This window comes from Pipistrellus hanaki, assembly GCF_964339955.1.
Source record: "Pipistrellus hanaki genome assembly, chromosome: 8".
NCBI classification, from domain to species: domain Eukaryota; kingdom Metazoa; phylum Chordata; class Mammalia; order Chiroptera; family Vespertilionidae; genus Pipistrellus; species Pipistrellus hanaki.
The window spans coordinates 78,565,437-78,585,724 of NC_140510.1; the positions used below are offsets into that span (position 1 = coordinate 78,565,437).

Here is a 20,288-nt window from a genome sequence, read left to right on the forward strand (position 1 = left end):
CTGCAGGACTGAGAACGGCTTCTTTCCTACAGAGGGGAGACCGGCGTGTTTAGGTGATACAGGAAGAAGCGATGCAGGAGCAGAAGCTACAGACACAGGCGCTGGGGTCGCGGATGGAGCCTGGCTCCGGAAGGCCTGGAGGACGCGGGGTGTGGACCCCGCTGGGAGCTCTTTCAAATACACCCTCCCCACTCCTGAGTTTTCTTAATTGAAATGCTTCAAGTTTTTGCTAATGTGTTAAAAGGTGATTACTAATTTATCCAGCGTTCCCTCCAAACGTCAGCCTATTAGCAACCAAAGCCTCGGAGGCACTGCCGCCGCCGGCTCGGCGCCGCCTGGGGAGCAGGTGCCGGCCGCGGGGGTGCCGCCTTGGCTTCCCGATGGGACTCCGAGCTCCGGGGGTTCTGTCCAGGAGGGACCGCCCGCCCGCCCGCGGCCTGTGAGCCACCAGGGCTGCCAGGCCTCCACAGCCAGCCCGAGACAGCCCCCCCTGCCGATGCCAGTTCCTCTGCTCGGTCCTGACGCCAGACAAACTCGGGGAGTCAGCCTGCGCTTCCCTCGCCCATCGCGGGCAGGTGCCCGGGCAGGCCTGACACCGCAGAACCAGGAAGAAGGCTGCTGAAGGACCCGAAACGCACACTCACTCCCAGTGCCAACATGTCCCATTTCAGTGCCTTTAGGATTGCCGGCACACCGAGAGAGCCACGTAGGCTTCATTATAGATTGCTCTGATGAGGAAGGCGAGAGAACACAGAAACTGAGGGAAAAGATCATGTATGATTCAGAGCCCTCATGTTATGCACTTGGCACTTGAGGTTAAAAATGCAGAGATAATTGCCTATGGAATCAAAGGTGGAGTCTCTACAGAAGAGGCCGGGGGTTCCTCCTTCCATTTGGTACCGGGACACCGAGTCAAACGCATCGAGACTCGTTTAACCTTGACTAATTTCTGGGACTTCATCTCGGCTCCCACAAGCCGGATGCTCACGAGAGCAGAGGAACTGCTAGTAAGTGGGCTCCGAAGCAGGCAGACCGTTGGCAGGGTTTTGATGGATTTAATGACATCGCCATTTCCCCGGAGCTCCGCTCTGAGTTGCGCAGCTGGCAAGTAAAAACCCACCGGTTACCTGGAGAGCATTATGCCGAGTGGAATAAGTCACTCAGAGGAAGACAAGTACCGTATGATTTCATGAATATGTGGGATCTAATGAACAGAATCAACCCACAAAGAGCAGACGGATGGCTGTCAGAGGGGAGGTGGCTGCAGGCTGGGTGAGACAGGTGAAGGGATGAAGGAAGGAAAGAAAGACTCCAGGACACAGACAACAATGTGGTGACTGCCAGAGGGAAAGGGGGATCAATGGCGATGGAAGGGGCTTGACGTGGGTTGGTGAACACACAGTATGATATGCAGATGATGAATTGTATTGATAGAATGTGCACCTGAAGCACGTATAATTCTATTAACCAATGCCAAATAAATAACAACCCAATGATTAAAATGAAAGAAGTTCATAATGGAAATATCACAACACATGTGCTAGGCTATAGGCTTTAAAGAATCCCCCCCTCCCCCCCACCCCCACCTCTCTCTCTCTCCCTCTCTTTTTCTCTCTCTCTCTCTCTCATACATAGGAAATATAAAACATCAAAGGAAAATCTCCAATTTTGATTCTAAATCATAGGATCTATAGGAAGACTACGGGTGGAGGTGCATGAGGAATAATGCAGAAGGGAAAATCGTTTATTCACGTGTTATTACTGTGTTTTCCAGGAAGACGTGCTCCAGCGTGGGCAATTTTACTGAGCTGAGAGCGTCGGCGTCTTTCCTTTGCAGCACTGGGAAGCATCCCCAGTGAGACGCAATTTGGTGTTCTTGCTATGAGCTGTGAGTCTCCCTGAAATAGTTGCATTAGGCTGGATGTGTACAGGACTCGCATGCCCAGCCGTGCTCCCGGCTAATGGAAAAACAATTTGAAATCAAAGGAAGATATTTCGATAGCAACCCATGTGGAAGAAACAAACTTCAATCACTTTTTTTTTTTTTCTAGATAACTCATTTTGCTAATCTCATTGGCTGAAAAAGTGGCAAGGTCGCATCAGATATTATATCTTGGTAGATGATTACGGGAAATAAGGGTCTCTTTTACCTGCTCACTCAGAAATTGTGCTTAAGTTTCTTAGCAACAACCTCCCTGGAGTAGAGATACTTGGGAAGTCATTTTGGTGGTGATTATTCTGGGGTCTGTGATAATGGTGACAGGTGATATGACAGTTAGTATAGATCCTAGCTCAAATTCTTACAGAATTTTTTTTTAACAGTCCCTGCAATAAGTTTGATTTTTTTGTTGTCTTTTAGAAAACAATGTTCGATAACTTATGTATATTTAATTTAATCTCAGAATAAGATAAAAGCACTTTCTAACTTTCTGAAGGATTTCTCAGTAACTAAAAAGCTATGTGTATATTATAGTGAAATTAATATATAATTTGTCAGTTCTTTTTTCAAAGTTTATTTACCTGTTTGAGTGACACTGTCTTTTTTAGAGTCGGTAGGTCCCTTTTAGAGTGTTGAGGTTGGTATGTATATAACTTGCTGAGTGAGATCTCTCCAGAACATGAAGGGAGAGGAGCTTGAGGAGATCAGGAGGTTGAATGACTTGAAAACTTTAGTTCTAGAGTCATCCAAGGAAAAAGGAAGTCTGGAATGAGAATGACTGCTTTCAAAACTATCAAAACGCCATTTTCACTCAGTGATTCATGATGCTTGAGGCAAACAGTAACTGGCATAAAAAGACCCAGTATACTAGGTGAAGGGGTTGGGTTAAATGTAGCGAGTATAGTATGAAGCTTACTGTACTTATTTGGAAGGGTATGCACCGAAGTGGTAGAATAATGCGTGGCTTTCTTGTTTTAGTTTTCTATAATGAACAGTATTTTTCTTTTATAGTAAGAAAAAAATGAGTTTGGCCAAATTAAGTGGGTGGATCTTGCTGACAGTACTTTATTCATTTAATTAATTTATTCAACAAATATTGATAACCCCCCACCCTATGTCAGGTGTGGTCTAGGCGATGGGGAGACAGCAGTGAACAAAACAGATAAAAAGCCGTGCCCTTTTGTAGCTTACACCTGGAGGGAGACAAAATAAAATACCACGCTGTGTGGTAGTACGCAGAAGGAAATAAGCACAGGAAGTGTGTGACAGTGGTTACATATTAAAAAAATTTTTTAGATTAATGTTCTTTTTAAATTTTTTTCAATTACAGTTGACATACATTATATTACTTTTCCATATTATATTACTTTTCCATATAAATGCTTCATCACTATGTATAGCATAGTGATGAAGCATTTATATACCTTACAAAGTGACCACTCCACAAGTCTTGTACCCATCTGACAACATACATAGTTACGACATATTATTGACTGTTCCCTATGCCGTACTTTACTATTCACTGGCTGCTATTTTAAGTAGAGTGGCCACGGATGCTTCATTCAGGTGAGCTGAGTAAAGACATGGCGGAGGTAGGGAACAAGCTATGCAGTGATCTGGGTGGGGGCAGGGGAGGTGAGGGACAAGTGCGCCAGCTTGGTGTGCTCAACAGAAAGCCTAGGTCAGTGGTCGGCAAACTCATTAGTCAACAGAGCCAAATATCAACAGTACAACGATTGAAATTTCTTTGGAGAGCCAAGTATTTTAAACTCTTCTAACGCCACTTCTTCAAAATAGACTGGCCCAGGCTGTGGTATTTTGTGGAAGAGCCACACTCAAGGGACCAAAGAGCCGCATGTGGCTCGTGAGACAGTTTGCTGACCACTGACCTAAGCCACGGACTAAACAAGTTGTGTGTGTGTGTCCCCTGGGGGCCTGTCCACAGCCGAGCCTCGGAGGCTAGGAGCAGACGCCCCTGTATGTTCTTCTCCCAGGCTTAGGGCTGCGCCCAGCCCCTCCTCCTGTCTGTTGTCCCATTACGGGTCATGGCCTAATTTGCATACTATTTCTTTATATATTAAGACAGTGAGAAACAGGTGACAACGTTGAAGCTTGTTTTAGCTACAGACAACCCTATAGATATCTCCACAATTTTGTTTTAAATGTATAGGTCTGGTCAACACTGACTGGAGAGACCGTGCTGGCCGTGGTCATGCCTACCTTGCAGGACTGGCTGAGTCTGGCAATGAGCACAGAGGTGCCATCAGCCAGCCCACCTCCCCACTCACAGGACAGTACTCCCTGCCTTCCCTCACACTCTCCCAGAGGACCTCAATCAAGGCTTCAGGATTATTAAAAGCAGTTCCTCTTCAGGGTCTGGACTGGACATCACCCTCACCAATGACCGGCACGCCAGGGAAAGAAAGCAGCAGTGATGTGAACCTCAAAGAACCTGGCTCCGAGTGTGGACCCTCCTGCTCACCAGCCCCATCACCTCAGGCAAGTCATGGAGCACTCCAAGTCACAGTTCTCTCTCTCCTGCCTAAACACCAGCTGTCCCACCCATTCAAGGGGGCTATTGTAAAGAACAAATAACATACTTATGGGGAAGCTCTTCTTAATTGATGAAATCATCATTACGTACAGGCACAGGTACCACATAAATAACTGAAGCGGGCTGGCACTGGAAGGCCAGGGCAGCCACGCATCTCAGAGCGCATGGCACTGAGTTTGGGGAGACAGCGGGGGCACAGAGACCACAGCAGAGTGGAGGGGCCAGGACTCAAGCTGAGGGCTGCTCGCCAGACACGAGGGAGGCTGTGCAATCAGAGCTTCCGATTTCCTCAGAGAAACCAGACAGCCAGCTTCCCTTTGCTCGTGAAAACTCCTGATTGTTGAAATGTTAGCAACTGTTTAAACTTTTTAAAAAATGTATTTTTATTGATTTCCAAGAGAAAGGGGGAGGATGGGAGAGAATCACGACCAGCCGCCTCCTGCACGCCCCCACTGGGATCAAGCCCGCAACCCAGGCCTGTGCCCTGACCAGAGATTAAACCATGACCTCCTGGTCCAAAGATTGATGCTCAACCACTGAGCCATGCCGGTTGAGCTATTTCAACAATGGGGCATCCCCGAAAGGCCAAACGCAACATGCCTGAGGGCCAAACTTGGCCCCGAGGCGCCCTCTGTGGCTGGATGTGCACATTGGGCCCATGCTCCTGAGTTCCGTGGCACACTCAGGGCTGGGCCTTCCCAAGGACCCCCCTGATCGCTGCTGCTCCGCGTGTGCCCTGACAGCGCTTCCATTTCCCTCAGTTCTCCATGCGGCTTCACGTGTGGACACTGTAAATAACTCTCCTCATGAAAAGTGAACTAGGCCTTGAACCAGTCCGGCAGGGTCGCCATCTGGCAGTCCTCAGAAACTCAACTGTCAGCGCTGTAAACATTCTAGGCTTCATGGAAGACACTGACTTTGTCTAACTAATTACCTCTGCCAGTCAGGATCTGCAGTGTGAGTTCAAGAACAAGGCGTTCGTTTAACAACAATAACAAAAACAGCGAGGATGAAAACTGGCCGGCCCTCCTAATGAAAGGCCTGAACGCAAACCGCGACTTCCCTAATAAGGCGACGACCAAAGTTGCTCCCTGGCGGTCCAACGCCAATACAATTAATCAGTCTGTTTTCAGTTTTCTCACGACAGCAATATTAACAGTTTGCTTTATTCTGTTTATACGGTGCTGACAAGTCTTCAGCGTGTTGGGCCTACTTGCTGGAGATTAATGGCTGCTCCTCTACGAGGTAAAAACCAGGCAAGGAGAGATGCCTTTTACGACCAGAGAAGAGCTGGATTTTTCTTTGCTCTTTTCTGTTGCCCTGCCTATCAACTCCCCTGTCCTCTAATTTCTATCGAGGATATGTAAGAGCAGTAGGGCCCAGAGGTTCTTCTCACGGTTTAAACTCCTCCACTCTTGTTGTGTCCCCAGGTGACACAAAAGGAACCTTGAAGAAGCTTCTCATCTCTAAAGGTACTGCCAGCTAATTGTTCTAAAAAGACAGATGCCATAGAAAAGGGAACGACAGGTAAGAGATGACCTCTGGCAACAGCATATTAGCATATTAGGTGGGCAATGGTTCTCCTTTGATTTTGTGGTTATTTTTGTAGACACTAAAGTAGGCAGAATTGATATGAAGTATGGCCAGGCCAGAAAATCTTAGACAACTTTCATTAAATAGTCATATTTCAAAATTAATAATTTGAAATCATTCAAGAAAACAAATCCCCATACCACTGCCCTCCAAAGGCTGTAGAAAGAATGGTTGTATGTTTTGCTCTGTGCCAGGTTGGAAAGACGTGGTAACCTCAAGCCTATAAATTCAGAAAAACTTCAATAACAAAATTAATTACTTGTGTGTAAAGTGCAAGGTATTTGAGAATATCTTGTAGAGCAATGTAATGAACCAGATTTGGGCAGATCCTGAATTCCATGCTTGTTCTTTAATCATTTGTCTTGTTTGATTGGGAAGAAACAGATAGATTAGACAGAAGGGTACTGCAGTATCCTGAGACTAAACCAGGTGCTGTACTGGAAGTGAGGAGAAGAGGACAGATTTGAGACTTATCCCAGAAACAGAACCAACTAAATACATCTTTTTCGGCTGATTAGATTTGTTGTTCAACTGCTATTTTTAAGGGGTCTGGATGGGTCAGACGCTGTGCTAAGTAACATGGGAAGTGAGGAAGAGAAGAATCTGAGGACGACTCCTTCCTCAAAATCAGGGCACTGGCCGCTGGTCAGTGGTCTGAAGTGGCACCATAATACCCGTTCACCGTCCCTCCTTCCATCCAACATTTAGTGAGCACCCATCTTGTGCCAGGCACTGCGCTACGGAACGGTCATGAACAAGTCCAGAGAAGAAAAACCGAGGGAAAGAAAAAAGTTCCTGTATTCCTTCTCACAGGCTTGGGTGGGAGTGCCTTCTCTCCAGAACCTCCGTTCCTTTCCTGGTGGCCTGGCCATGGCGCAGTACAGGGTGGTAAACCGCCGGACTGCGGGAACAGCCTAGGTATTCTTAGTCATCCATGTGGAGGGAGGATCTCCTATTTAATTTCTATATGTGTGCCCTGATTTGGCATATTTAACCAAAGTAAAACTGTATCAGAAAGGTATCTAACATAATTCCCATGTGGAGATTTTAATATTACCTAAGCATATCGGCTCAAGAAAAATTAGCTCTGAGGAAAGCCAAAAAGTAGTACTGAAAATACTATGAATGTTAAAATTCTTGCATATAGTTTATAGTTGGTAAATTGGTTTGAGACATGTAATTCTACCGCCTTTTCCGGAAAGCCCTGATATTTTAGAATTAAGATGTGCCTAGACTTTATAGCAACAAATCCTGACCACTTTCTAAAAAAAAATAACTAGGCAGTAGAATGACTACCACGGAGAAGTATTTTGCTTTATGGCAGCTGCCTTTTCATTATTATTTTATGAGAGCTTGTCTACATATTATGTATTCTTCACCATCTACATTGAATTCTTTTAAAAATGTCTTCTTCGGATGCCTGGGGTCATGTCAGTGTCAATGGATCTAATTGGATCTCAAATAGCAAACTATATCACTTTTAATATTTCCAAAGGCACTTATGCACATAGGCATACCTCCAAAACCCATGACTAATGTATGCCTTGGTCATTTCTATTAAAACAAAAAAAATTTTAAAGATATTTTTAGGGACTTATGAACACCATCAACAATTATGTCAAGTATAAGCTAGTCTATATAAGCCAAGAGTGAACATTTAAATGCCAATAAAAATCTCACTGTAAAAGGAGGAATTTGATGAGAGCAGGCACGTTTTCACTCTGATTTGATTTTGAGATCTGAGCTCCGTATGGACTTGTGTGTTCTTTGAACTCGCAGTCAACAAGCTATAAAAGGCCGAACCTCGGTGTTTCCGTGGCAGCCCTGAGGCCTGCACCCAGGAGCAAGTCTCTCCCCATGAAAAATAAGATTGCATAACCACCTACCTACTTATTTTTCACTGAAAAATGTTTTCAAGTTCTGAAATATTTCAAACATGCTTATTTTTACTGATGATAAATAGGAACTGAACGTGGGGAAAACACCACAGAAGTGAACCACGAAGAGACACTGCCACCATCATTGGCTCAAGTTAACCGGCAGGAAGAGAAGTCTTCACCATCCCAGGAACTCGGGCCTTGGGTCAGTCGCCTGCAGTTATGCTGAGAAATTACTTCCATTTTGCTTGGCTCAATCTGATAGAGGGCCTCAGAGGAAAAAGCCCAAGATGAGCCCGGAGGCAGAACCACAGGATTCCAGCCGCTCTGTGCTGGAAAGGCCCTTAGAGATCATGTCCCCACCCTCCCCGGGCAGGAAAGGAAAACAAACTGGAGCCAGCTGACATGTGTGGCTCTTACCTGCGGCGCAGGTCCTCGGCCACGGCCGCCCGGCAGCTGAACAAATAGGCGCGCAGCGACTTGAGCCGCTGCCGCAGCCGCACCACGGTGGCCAGCGGCTCGGCGTGCAGGTACAGCAGGGGGTTCTCCTGCTGGATGTCGATCAGGGGCTCCTCGTACACGTACTCCAGAAACTCTTTGGCCTGCTTAGACACCTGCAAATGCAATGTCCTCCATCAGTGCTGCTGGCCCGTCCGGCTGTCCACGCTGCCTCAGACTCCAACCACAGCTTAACCATCCTAGCCAAACTAAATGTGAAGTTTGTCTTCCTTCTCTCTTCCAGAAACTCAAGTGGCATTAACGAAAGGAATGCATTAATTCTGTATCTTGAATACCAGCATCTACACACATGATATAATGACACAGAACTACACAGACCCAGTATACCAAGGTCAGTTTTCTTTGTTTGTTTGCTATTTTTAATATATATTTTAATTATTTAAGATGTAACTAATGGGGAAAATTAGGTGAAAGGGATACAGGGCTACTGTGTACTATCTGTGACTTTATAATTATTTCCAGAAAAAGGTAAAAAAAAAAAAAAAAAAAAAAGGGGGGGGGGGAGAGGAAATTTAGACTCCCTGATTTTAAAAATACATGAATGTATATCCTATACCACTTTAAAAAAATAGGTAATAACAATGTTTTGAAAAATAAATATGTGCAGAATAATTTCAATGCATAGAAAACAAACTCAAATACACATTTATTTTTTTAACTATATATTCATATATATTTTTTTAACTTTTTACAGAGAGGAAGGTAGAGAGTGAGAAACCTCGATCAGCTGCCTCCTGCACGCCTTTTCCTACTGGGGATTGAGCCCGCAACCAAGGTACATGCCCTTGACCAGAATCAAACTGGGACCCTTTCGTCCGTGGGCCAATGCTCTATCCACTGAGCCAAACCAGTCAGGGCTCAAATACACACTTTAATGAGCAGAAAGGAGTTTTTCTTATTAGAACAACTTGGAACTTGGGCTGCCTCTAGCATATTCATCCAATTCTGTATCTACATCTGGTAGTAAACAATGAAAGTTGACTATCACTCATCAGTAAAAGTAAGTAGTAGAAACATAATGCATCCTAGAGAGAGGGGGGGTTGCTTAAATAACGCCTGACACATGGGTACTCTGGGGGCCTGCATGACACATGGGTGATCGGGGGGCTTGTATGACACATGGGTGATTTGGGGGCCTGCATGACACATGGGTGATCTGGGGCCTGTACATTCTAATTCACTGAGACATGGACTCACTACTGCTACACGGAATCGGCTTAGCTCTGTTTAGGAAAGGTAAAACTTCTTCACCAAGTTCCCTCCAAAACCTCTCCAGTACTGGGAGTAAGGCAGGGATTCACCATAAAAACTTATGGAAAAGAAAATGGAAATCCACTATGTTTCACACTCCAGGTTAGAAGCTTACTACTGAAGTTAAATAGGATACAGTCCCTGCCTTCAAGGGACTCACTGTTTAGGACAATAGACAAATACTTAAAGTATACACGTAGCACATAGCCTGTCATCTACCACGAAAGAACAATGGGTGAGATCCACAGGTAACAAAGGAGGGAGAAATCACCTGTGCTGCTGGGGAAGGGCGGTTAGGAGCCAGGCAGGCCTGGCAAAACAGGTGACATTGGCTTATGGTCCAGAAACAGATTCACTTGGTGGGCAAGGATGGGGCAGAGGAGAGTGCAACAAGCAGACACAGCCAGGAAAACCCATCCATATGCACATGTGATAACTAAATGTATGGCTACTGCATGTTGATTAAAAACAGATGTTTATGAAATTCAATATTATCATTTTCTTTTATTATAAAGCTCATATAAAAGTTTACGCTCCTTACAGAGATGCAAAATAGGAGTCATTTTTTTTCTATTAAAAGTATAATTTTTTTCCCCTTAAAAGCAATTATTTTTGAGGTACCTGCTGTGCTGTGTAATCCTCTGGGGGCCTGCAGAGCTAGAATTAATGACGTTTACAGTCTCTGTAACTCCAGCTCCCGAGACGCACCTCGCGTCTGCCAAAGCCTGTGACTGCTTTACCAGACTGGAGAGAACCGCTGGCCTCGCTCCGAGGCAGAGGCAGGTACATGCCAGACCTGGGCCCTTCCTCCTGGGGCTCACAGCTCAGCGGGGAAAGACAGGATCGGGTTCAAATAGACTTTATTTATCCTAGCTCAATATTTGCAATATTTAAATACCTTAAAAGAGGGAAAAACGAACGGTGTTCTGGAAAATGCAGCACAGCCCACTTGAAACTGTTGCTGGAAATGATGTATTGTACAATTCAATTAGTCTTCCCGGCCCCATTGAGCAGTGTTTACACTGAGCCAGGGCCCCGCTGCAGCAGGCTAACAATGCTACCTTTTAGTAGGTGAACAGAGGGACAAAGGGCACTGGCCAGTCTCCCAGGCCTTAAAAGGCTTCTCTCTTCAGGTGGCACTTAAGCCCGAGAGGAGGGGGGGAGAGAGTCTTTCACAGAGACAGTAAAAGCAGCAAGACAAATGGGACGGCAGCTACTGACGTCAGCATTCATAAACTGAAATCACTGCAAACAAAAACAGAGCTCGTTTCAATCACGGCCGAGGCGCTGCCCCGCGGGTTATTAACGAGTGTTAGGAACACAGGGCGTGTTGTGACCGCGGCTGCCGGGTGTGCGGACGGCTCCCCGCGGGCCGAGCCGTGGCTGGCAGCCGGGCCGAGCACATGCGTGCCTTTGAGAATCAATCATGTGCTCCGGTGAGGACATTTCTGAGAGGGCTCCAAATGCAGCAGGAAATGCCATTTTTTTTGCAAAAGAGAGCACTTTCCCCCCTAAGTTCTAAATGGGCCTGCATGCTGGTATGAGGATTCCGCTTTCAGACTCCACTGTAATTTAAAAGCTTTTCAAAAGAGAAAATGTTTAAAAATATAGAGTTACTTGGGGAAGGAAGCCAATGGCATTCTTAGGTGATAAAGTTTATGTGACGGAGTTTCTTGTTCATATAAATATTGCATGAGTTATATGTGAATGCCGAGTATATTTCACCTAAAAGCTACTGTCCTACTTCTTGCCAACTAAATTTGTGGAAAGTCAGAGTGAAAACCCGGCTCACAAGTGCAGATGGATGAACCCAATACTCTTTCTTTTTAAAAAATGAACCGTTTTACTTGGCATTCTTTCCATGACCCCATTCCATTCGCATTAGAAACAGTTTTACAGGGTCAACAGTTCATTGACCTATTAGTATTTTACTAAATAATACGTAGTGTTTATTACTAACATAAATGAAATTTTTTCAAAGCTCTTTTACCTTAGAACAAAATAGTTTAAGCCAGGGGTGGGAAACCTTTTCCTGCCAAGGATCGGTTGGATATTTATAACATCATTCGCTAATATAATTCACTTAATATAAACTTACATTGCTATGAAAAAAGCTCCTAGATTTATTGAATTTTAAATAGGAATTCCGTAAGCGGTTGCCTTGGCAGGGCCAGACCAAGTGATTTCATAAGCTTTATCCAGCCCGCGGGCCAGACGTTCCCCACCCCTGGTTTAAGCTATAATAAGGACTCAACTCTGGGACTGTGCTGCAGTCTGTGAGGGGGTTCTTTTTCCCACAGCCCTGCATCTACGTGATTCGCCTTATTTAGAGGAAATAAAGCGGGAAGGGACAGCTAGAGGCAGCACAGTGACAACAGACATGACAGCCGACATCTGGTACTAAGGGAAGAAGGACACCTGCAAGAAGATAGAAGGTAAAAGTACAGCACAGAACCTCACAACTGTACATACCTACACCTAGGAAGTTATCTGCAGCGAGTCTCACTCATAAATGAAAGAATTTATATTCAAAAGGATGCACAAAGCTATTCACTGAATCACTGTCAAACAGCAAAAGATTGGGAAAACCTAATGTCCATTAAAAGAACAAAAAAACAAAGTCACATTGGATAAATTGATGTGTGTGTGTAAAATTCATGATGGAATATGGAATGGCTATTTAAAAAAAAAAAAAAAAAAAAAAAACAACCCAAAGAAGAGTTTTATGATCTAAATGGAAAGCTCTCCAAGAGCAGCTTGTGTACTATACTGCTTCCTGCCATTTCTGTGTAAACACAGGCCTGAGAAATGACCTCTGCAAGGATACACAAGAAAGGAGTAATTTGCTTGCCTGAGGGAAGAACAGGGAGGGAGATTACATATATATATCTCCATCCTCTGTACTTTCTGAATCTTGAAATTTGTGAAAGAATAAAAACCTAGCGGTATAAAGCCATTTCTTTATGGAAAAACAGCCTCCCACACCACATTAAAGCACGTGGAGATTTTCTACCGCAGGGCAGAACAATCATAATTCTAATTCTGAGGCATTAAAAAGAATACATTTTAATTCATATTTTGTTAAAGTATATAGAACTAAGTCCCAATTTACAAAATAATAAAAGTATTAAGGGAAGAAAAATAATTTTCCCACAAATAACCACTCATTGCTTTGGTATAAGGTTTTCTTCCCATCTCTGAAACATCATGGTGAAAGCCTGTCTTACTGAAGTCAATCCCAATCATAACACTTCTTGGTCCTGTTCAAACAGGCGCTGTGGGCTAATGGAGGAGGAACCGGGAGATCTTAGGTTTAATTACAATTTGTTCTCCAAATCTCCAAACGACTCCGAACGAGTGGTTTTCCCCATCAGCGACTGCGCTCCAGTTCTGCATGCCTCTCCAAGTGTCAGCGATAGGAAATGGCTTACGTAACGTGGAAAACCCCTAGCGAAGTGGAATGTGGCTGTCCTGGCTAGGATACAAAATATCTTGAAAAAGTACAACACTGGGGAACTGTGAGGGAGAGTTGAGCCTGAGTTCCTTCCCGCCTCTTTCTCATGCTGGTATTTTTGAATGGGGGTGGTGGTGGAGGGAAGTTATAGTCAACGAGAATCTCATTAGAAAATGTGAGGAGAGGGCTTAGCTGCGGGGTAATCCTGGAGCTCAACTCGATTTGCAGGATGTACACCAGAACACAGATGAAATCCTGCTTTAACAGTCATTAGGTTATTACTTCTCCAGAGGGCAGACAAGGAAACGCTTAAGATGACAGACTTCATCCTGCTCTGCAAAACCCTCTTTCACTGGCTTCCACGGCCAGTCACGTACTCACCATGAGACAGAGCAGGCAGATCTCACAGAAAGATGTCTGGTTTTGGAAACTGATAGGTCTGAATTGATCCTCCCAATTAGGAATATTAAGTTAAATCTGCATCTGAGCAAAGATAGACACTGCACTAAATGGAATATAGTTGCTTAATGCCTGTGAGAGATGATCCAGATAAAATCGACCAGCTCTATTCTTGCTTTAAACTCTCCTGCTGTTCACTGACACCCTGAGAAGGATGGTCTGACACAGCAGATCCTCCTCACATGCAACATGGAGGGAGGGAGCCCAGCATCTCCATCCGTTACCTATTCTCTCAAAATCAAGCCCTGACACTTGAATGACCACCATGGCAAATGCCTGCTGCGTAGAGATTGCAGGTGTCAGCGATGGCTAAATGGATGGTTTGGGTGGCCTTCACAGCTATCTGCAAACAGATCCGGATTTCCTCCTCCTTTCACATCTCCATAAACCATGCCAGAATTGCTCATTTTCCTCATCCGTGGCACCTTTTCTGCTTTAGCTCAGCTGACTGGCATATATTCCGCTGGCATGTGCCACAGTCTAAGCCCTCAATGATCACGTGGCTAGGACTGCCTCACTCACTTGCTCTCTACACACCTCTCTTGGCTGTCAAATCCCTGCTCCAAGCAGATTAAACTGTCTAAACCAAATTCAACTTGGTGTTCTTTCCTTCTCAGTAAGTTTTTATCTAATACACACAGGGCAAATATATTTATAGCCTATACGCAGAGTGTCAAGTACAAGATGCAGAGGAGAGAATGATAACTGTCTGGGAGAGGAAATGAGGTTTAAGCTGGGTTTAGGATTTGCTGTGCTGAGTGAGGGCAAGAGGTGTGAAACGGCAGGACTGGGGGTAGGGAGGCGTGTGATCTTACCGGAGAGACTCGTGGCGGCAGGGAGGTAGTGGGCGAAGGGGCTAGAAAGGCAGGGACTAGAGGTCACAAAGGTCTCTGTGTTAAGCTAAGAGATTTGTATTGACCTTATGTACAATCATGTAAAAGCTGCCATTAACTGGGCACTTATATGTACCACGCATTGCCCGACGTGCTTTCTGTGAATCATTTAAGCAAAGAACAACCTTATGAAATAGGTACTATTATTATTATCTCCACTCTGAATGTGAAGAAACTGAGGCTGAGGAGAGTATAAAATTTACCCCAGGTGAGATTAGGGCTTTTTTTTTTTTTTTTTTAAATATTGCTGGGGCAAGACTTGAAATCAGAAAGCACAGCTAGGAAGCTACTGAATTCCATCACATGAGTGACGCTGAGGGTTCAAGTTAGTGTGGACGAGTGGTGGCTGCAGTGGAGAGCATGATCTCAAGAGCTATAACTCTGCACATGATTTCTGCTAACTGATTAGGCAGGGCAGAGGGGCATCCAGTAGGTCTCCCAGCATTGACTGTGGTGACTGGTGGAGCCATGTGTACTTTGGGGGACATTTGGGAGGTGATAAAAGCCCGCTTGGGGCGTACTGAAACTGAAGTGCCCACAGGACAGGCTAGTCAGACCAGGTAACAGACTCCTCTGCTGTGTGGCAGGCACAGCACCATAAAAAAAAATCCTAAGCCTAAAGTGCCACTCCAGTGTGGGGCTGGATTCCTCGCCTTGCCAACTCCTAGTACCTGCTAGGAAGGTGGTTTATGGAAGGGTGGAGAAGCTGTACAAGGAAGGTGGTTTATGGAAGGGTGGAGAAGCTGTACAAGGTAGGTAACCAACCAAATGGCTAGAAGACAGCTAGGTTTAACACTAAAGCTGGGATGTCCATTAAGAATTAATTACCTCAGACCTCACTTTCAGCAGCAAAGCTGGAGCTAGAACTGGGAATAGGCACGTGAGTTCCGGTAGGGATGACCACAGAAGGAAGAGAGAGGCCACGGCAGAGTAGAAAGTGGGAGAAGATCTTGTAGCTTTTATAAAACTACCTCATCAAGTTCGCTACGAATTCTCATGTCATTATCCTAATATTCCATGTGACAGCATGAACAGGTTGCCGTGGTGAAACGCACGGAGTCTTTGCACCTACCTTGTATTTTGACGTGTCCCAGTTGTGGACCACGCGTGCGGGGATGAGGAAACTGTCGTCCACGTGGCAGGTGCTGCAGTAATACCAGCCGCTGTAATTGCACACCTTGGCTTTCCCATTGGAAAGGCCAATGGATCGCTGGCATCCTGTTCAAGGCAAAAGCAAAGGTCTGTGATCATTGTGCCTTTAACAGCACAGGACAAGGCTACCCAACCCTCACCTCAAGTTAAACAAAATCCCACACCAGGACAGAAGTCACAGAGAATCCATGTATATGCATGCACCCTTCTTCCTAGCCAAGAGCTCCCTCCCCCTGGAGGCCCACCGAAACTGGTCTGATTTCTGGTCTGATTCCAGCTCTTCAGCAGGTAAGCCTCCCTGTACCCCACGTGTTCCTCCTTGCTTCTCTCTGAGACCCTGTTTTCACAGGCTCTTTGCTGGGGCTCCTCACACAGGATCTCATATAAGTCACACCTTTCTGTGAGAGAGAGATCAGCTACAGTGCACAGATGGATAAACTAAGGTTTTAGCCAGGTTATGTATTTTGTCTTGAGGTCACCCAGCTATTAAGAGGTGGCGTTGGATTTGGCTCTATTCTTGCCTGACTCTAAAATGATCCTAAAAACTGATAGGTAGAACCTTCCTTTGCTTCTAAAATAAATGAAAGGAATCTGTCCATTAATTGGCCTCCAACTTGTCTTTCCTACTACCTACTCCTATTGCTTATTCTCCATTGGGAATATAACCTCTTTGTTCCAGTCAGAGAACTCTCCACACTGTTCCCCAAATAAATAGTGTGCCCTCTCAACCCTCCATATCTTGGTGCACATTATTTCTCCTCACACAAGGTCCTTTTCTCCAATCTCTACTTTGCCAAATCCTGCCGATTACTCAAGGCCATTGGTTGCCTGCGAGTGATGGCTAAGGCCCTTTTCATGTCCAAGGAAGTCCATGGCTCTGTGAGCACTGCCTGGTACCATCAGGGGCCTGGTAATAACCATGGCTCTGCCACGGAGGAGCCATTGGTTTTCAGGTGGAACTACCTTCTGCTGGTGAGTATAGAGACTCTGTCACTGTCAATCCAATGGACAAAACCCAGGTCAGGTAGTCATGATTACATCAACAGCAGCAGCTTTCTGACATTTTTTTATTTACAGCTTTCATTTTAGAACTCCTTCCATATGGCCCAGTTCATGGTTGGGTGCTAAGAACTACATTTTTCAAAGAAGTCTCACATTAAGCCAATTTCATCTATGGGTACAAAATAAAGCACTACTGCTATAATAATCATTAGTGTTACACCCATTTCCATTAGAAGGAGCTAAAACACATTTATTTAACAAATCCCCAACTAAAGCAGACACTGATTCACATGAATAGCCTGCATAAAAGGATGATAAAGCTCACAGAACTCTCACTGTCATCACAGATAAAACGGCATCCGTATTTAAGCTGCTCCACAGTTCGTGGGCCAGAGAGAGAGATCCTGTTTTTTTGTTTTTTGTTTTTGTTTTGTTTTTGTTTTTTTAAATATATTTTATTGATTTTTTACAGAGTGGAAGGGAGAGAGATAGAGAGCTAGAAATGTCAATGAGAGAGAAACATCGACCAGCTGCCTCTTGCACACCCCCTACCGGGGATGTGCCGGCAACCAACGTACACGCCCTTGACCGGAATCGAACCTGGGACCTTTCAGTCCGCAGACTGACGCTCTACCGCTGAGCCAAACCCGTTTTGGCGAGATCCTGTTTTTAAATAGAGGCACGGGAGACAGAAGTAAATGTGTTGGTGTTAGGCTTCAAGAGCTCGCTACTCTTCCTTCCTAGAACAGCAACGGAATCCGAGCTCCCGAGGAATGAGGTATGTGTGAAAGATAAGGAAGAGCCCAGCACACAGGGCGCTTCTGTGGGGCGCTCGGGAGGTGCCGTCACAATCGCCAGCTCTGAGCGCTGGAATGCTGTCTGCTGCCTCCCCGACCACACTGCCCTCAACTCGGTGGCTGCCTCCTGTGCCGGGACAGCCAGAACCACCCTGCCAAACGTCCCCGGCCTATTCTTTATCCTCAGCACTTCACACAGGCTTTGCACAAGCAGACCATCAATACGTGTTTATGTGGAAGGGAGGAGAAACGGAATACTTAGCATTCGTACAGCCACATGCTTACATAGAGATCTTAATTTCCCATGGTTGTTCTGGAATGGACCCTGCTCTCCTGGCTCTGCCTCTTGAAGCAGGCTACTTTTGTTCATTTCCCTATGAAAATACGTTGCCTGTCCTAAGAATTCCTCATTACGCACGTGCTCCTATGTGGACTGGGACATATTCTAGACACTGGGACACTGCGGTCCTCTGACTGAACGCTGAAGTGAGGCTGACTGGAACTCAGCCTCCCCTGACGACTGAGAAAGCGATCCTGATCTTGTGGAAATTCAGGATCACCATCACAGTTGAAACTCTCACCACAGAATACTATAAAAAAAAATGTAGGTTATTTTATCTTTCCTGATTATTTGAGTATAATAAACATCAGTAAGCATTTGCTGGATAGTCATATATGCTGCAGTAGGTAGTACTGTGTTTTTCAGTCTGTGCTTTTTAATGACTTTATTATCATCTCCTAGATGGAACGGGTGTAGGCAATATTAAAATACACAAATGTGTACTCTAAGAAAGCATAGAGCCTAAAGATGTGTATCTCAGCCAGGCACAGGTGTCCGTGTGCTGGGGCTCAACTCCATGAGCTAACAACTGAGCTAACCAGCCTCACCTATTTGCATAGGTCTCCAGGCTCATAGGAAAGAGAACAGATAACAGGCTCAGGTTCCTTCAGGTTTTAGTTTAGACAGAGGCCCCAGCACAAAACCTCCGACCTCTAGTCCTTGGTGTCTTTACCTTTATATCCTATGGAGAACCATTCTCTCCTAATCTTGGAGATGAAATCACCCCTTGTAACAGAAATTACAACCTACCCTAACAGTCCTGCCTCGGCCGCTTTGGGTACATGGTGTGGACGGACAGCACAAGTCTAGAGTCAGAAAGCTTGTTCTGGCCTCGGGTACCATGGGCGTCTGACCCATCAACTCTCCGGGCCCGCGTGCCTCCCTGCAGAATCAATGGCTAGCCTAAATCGGCAGTTTCCCAAATTTGCTGAGCATCAGCGTTTTTTAGAAACGTTTGTGGAAAGCGTAGACCCGCCCCAGAGATTTCGATTCTGTAGACCGGAGTAAGGCCCAGGAATGTGCATTTCTCCCCAACCCCCCCCCTCCCCGCCGCCCCAGGAGCGAGGCGGTGAACAGTGCTGCTCCCTGGTCCCCAGGTGACTGCCAGGCCCTCGAGCTCTAGCGTTCTAATTTGATTCAAGTAAAGTGCATTTTCCCAGTGAAAAGCTCAGAATGTATCACATCGTTGGTTTACTTTCTAGGCTTCCAAAATCAATATTTCAGGTTCTCAATCTATTTCCAAAACTTTGCTGAACAGGAACAACCTGAGTTCACTGTACTCTTGTTGTCCCAGAGCTTCCATTGTTCCCACTGAGAAGAATCTTAGTTGACTTAGAAAGAATGAAAACTTTCCGTCTTCAAGTCCAATGAAAAAACAGAGGGTGGTCGGGAAAGATTAGAAGCTAGTTGGTAGGTAGCCTGATGTAGATTCATTTTCTAAAACCAACACACACTGTTTATTTGAAGAAGGAAACACCCATTCTTTCAATTAACTGCAAGATTTCCTTCTTCAATATACTAGCAAATCACAGGCTAAAAAAATGTCTGAAACAATTCCTTATAAAGATACAGAATCTGGGATTTCACTATCATTATAAAGTTTTTAACAGAGGGAAAATGTGTTTTCTCAGTAATTTCTGTTAGGAAAACATTTTTTGGAGGGGGTCAAAGCTGGACTCTGACAAGCAACATTATGGGGAGAAAACTAGAGCTGGGAAGCAGAAACAAAGTAATTAATTGAAATAACTAATTAGAGCTTATTTACATATTATATTTGTATGTACTTTCAAACAGACTTTTCAGCAATGTTTCTAAATTAAAGGGCATTTGTAGTGGGGATCAAAGCAAACACATTCTTCCCAGTCTCTTTTTGAAACTTTTCAGAGAGTATTCAATTCATAGGAACAAAAAACTATCTCACAAGAGAACCCACTGGCCTTTTTTTTTTTTTTTTTTTTTTTTTTTTTTTTTTTTTTATTGCTTCCCACCCCACTTCAAATCTCTAATGAACACATGCTCTGAAGAGGTTAGCTTCCCCTGATGCACTTGGGGAAACAAATGTAACCATTTAACCCAAGTCCTATTTGCTGCATGGAAGTCCGCTTCCCAAATGGCCTTTTAAGACACCCCCAAAGAATCCGTTGCTGGGGGCTGGAGCAGAAATTTTGGCCTGACGCTCCGCAGAGGCACAACCTTTCTTCTCACAAGTGTACCCAGCTAGCTCAATGGGCTGCGACGTGGCGTTACTGAGTGAGCTCCGAGGAGCCAGCCAGCTTTTCTCCGCACGGCTCCCAGCTCAGCCTGCAGCCCCTGGCCAGCAGCTGGGAAGTTCACGGGCCTAAGAGAAAAGCAGCCGGGCTCTGGCTGGGCAGGTGACTCTCTCACTGAGGAAAGAACACACACAGCCATGCTACTGCCCCCTTTACCCGGCTTGGTAAGGTAAACCCAGTGGTTTGTA

The 20,288-nt window shown here is 45.1% G+C and overlaps 1 protein-coding gene across 2 annotated transcripts in view; it reads right to left on the minus strand.

The window, feature by feature from the left end:
• Window positions 1-20,288, minus strand: part of PLEKHM3 (pleckstrin homology domain containing M3) — a 158,115-nt gene that overhangs the window by 83,874 nt on the left and 53,953 nt on the right. For both annotated transcript variants that reach the window (XM_084892968.1, XM_084892969.1), the window contains exons 4-5: window positions 15,612-15,757; window positions 8,384-8,577 (exon numbers count right to left, since the gene is read on the minus strand). In XM_084892968.1, the coding sequence (XP_084749094.1) occupies window positions 8,384-8,577; window positions 15,612-15,757 (340 nt within the window). The remainder of the gene's footprint in view (window positions 1-8,383; window positions 8,578-15,611; window positions 15,758-20,288) is intronic.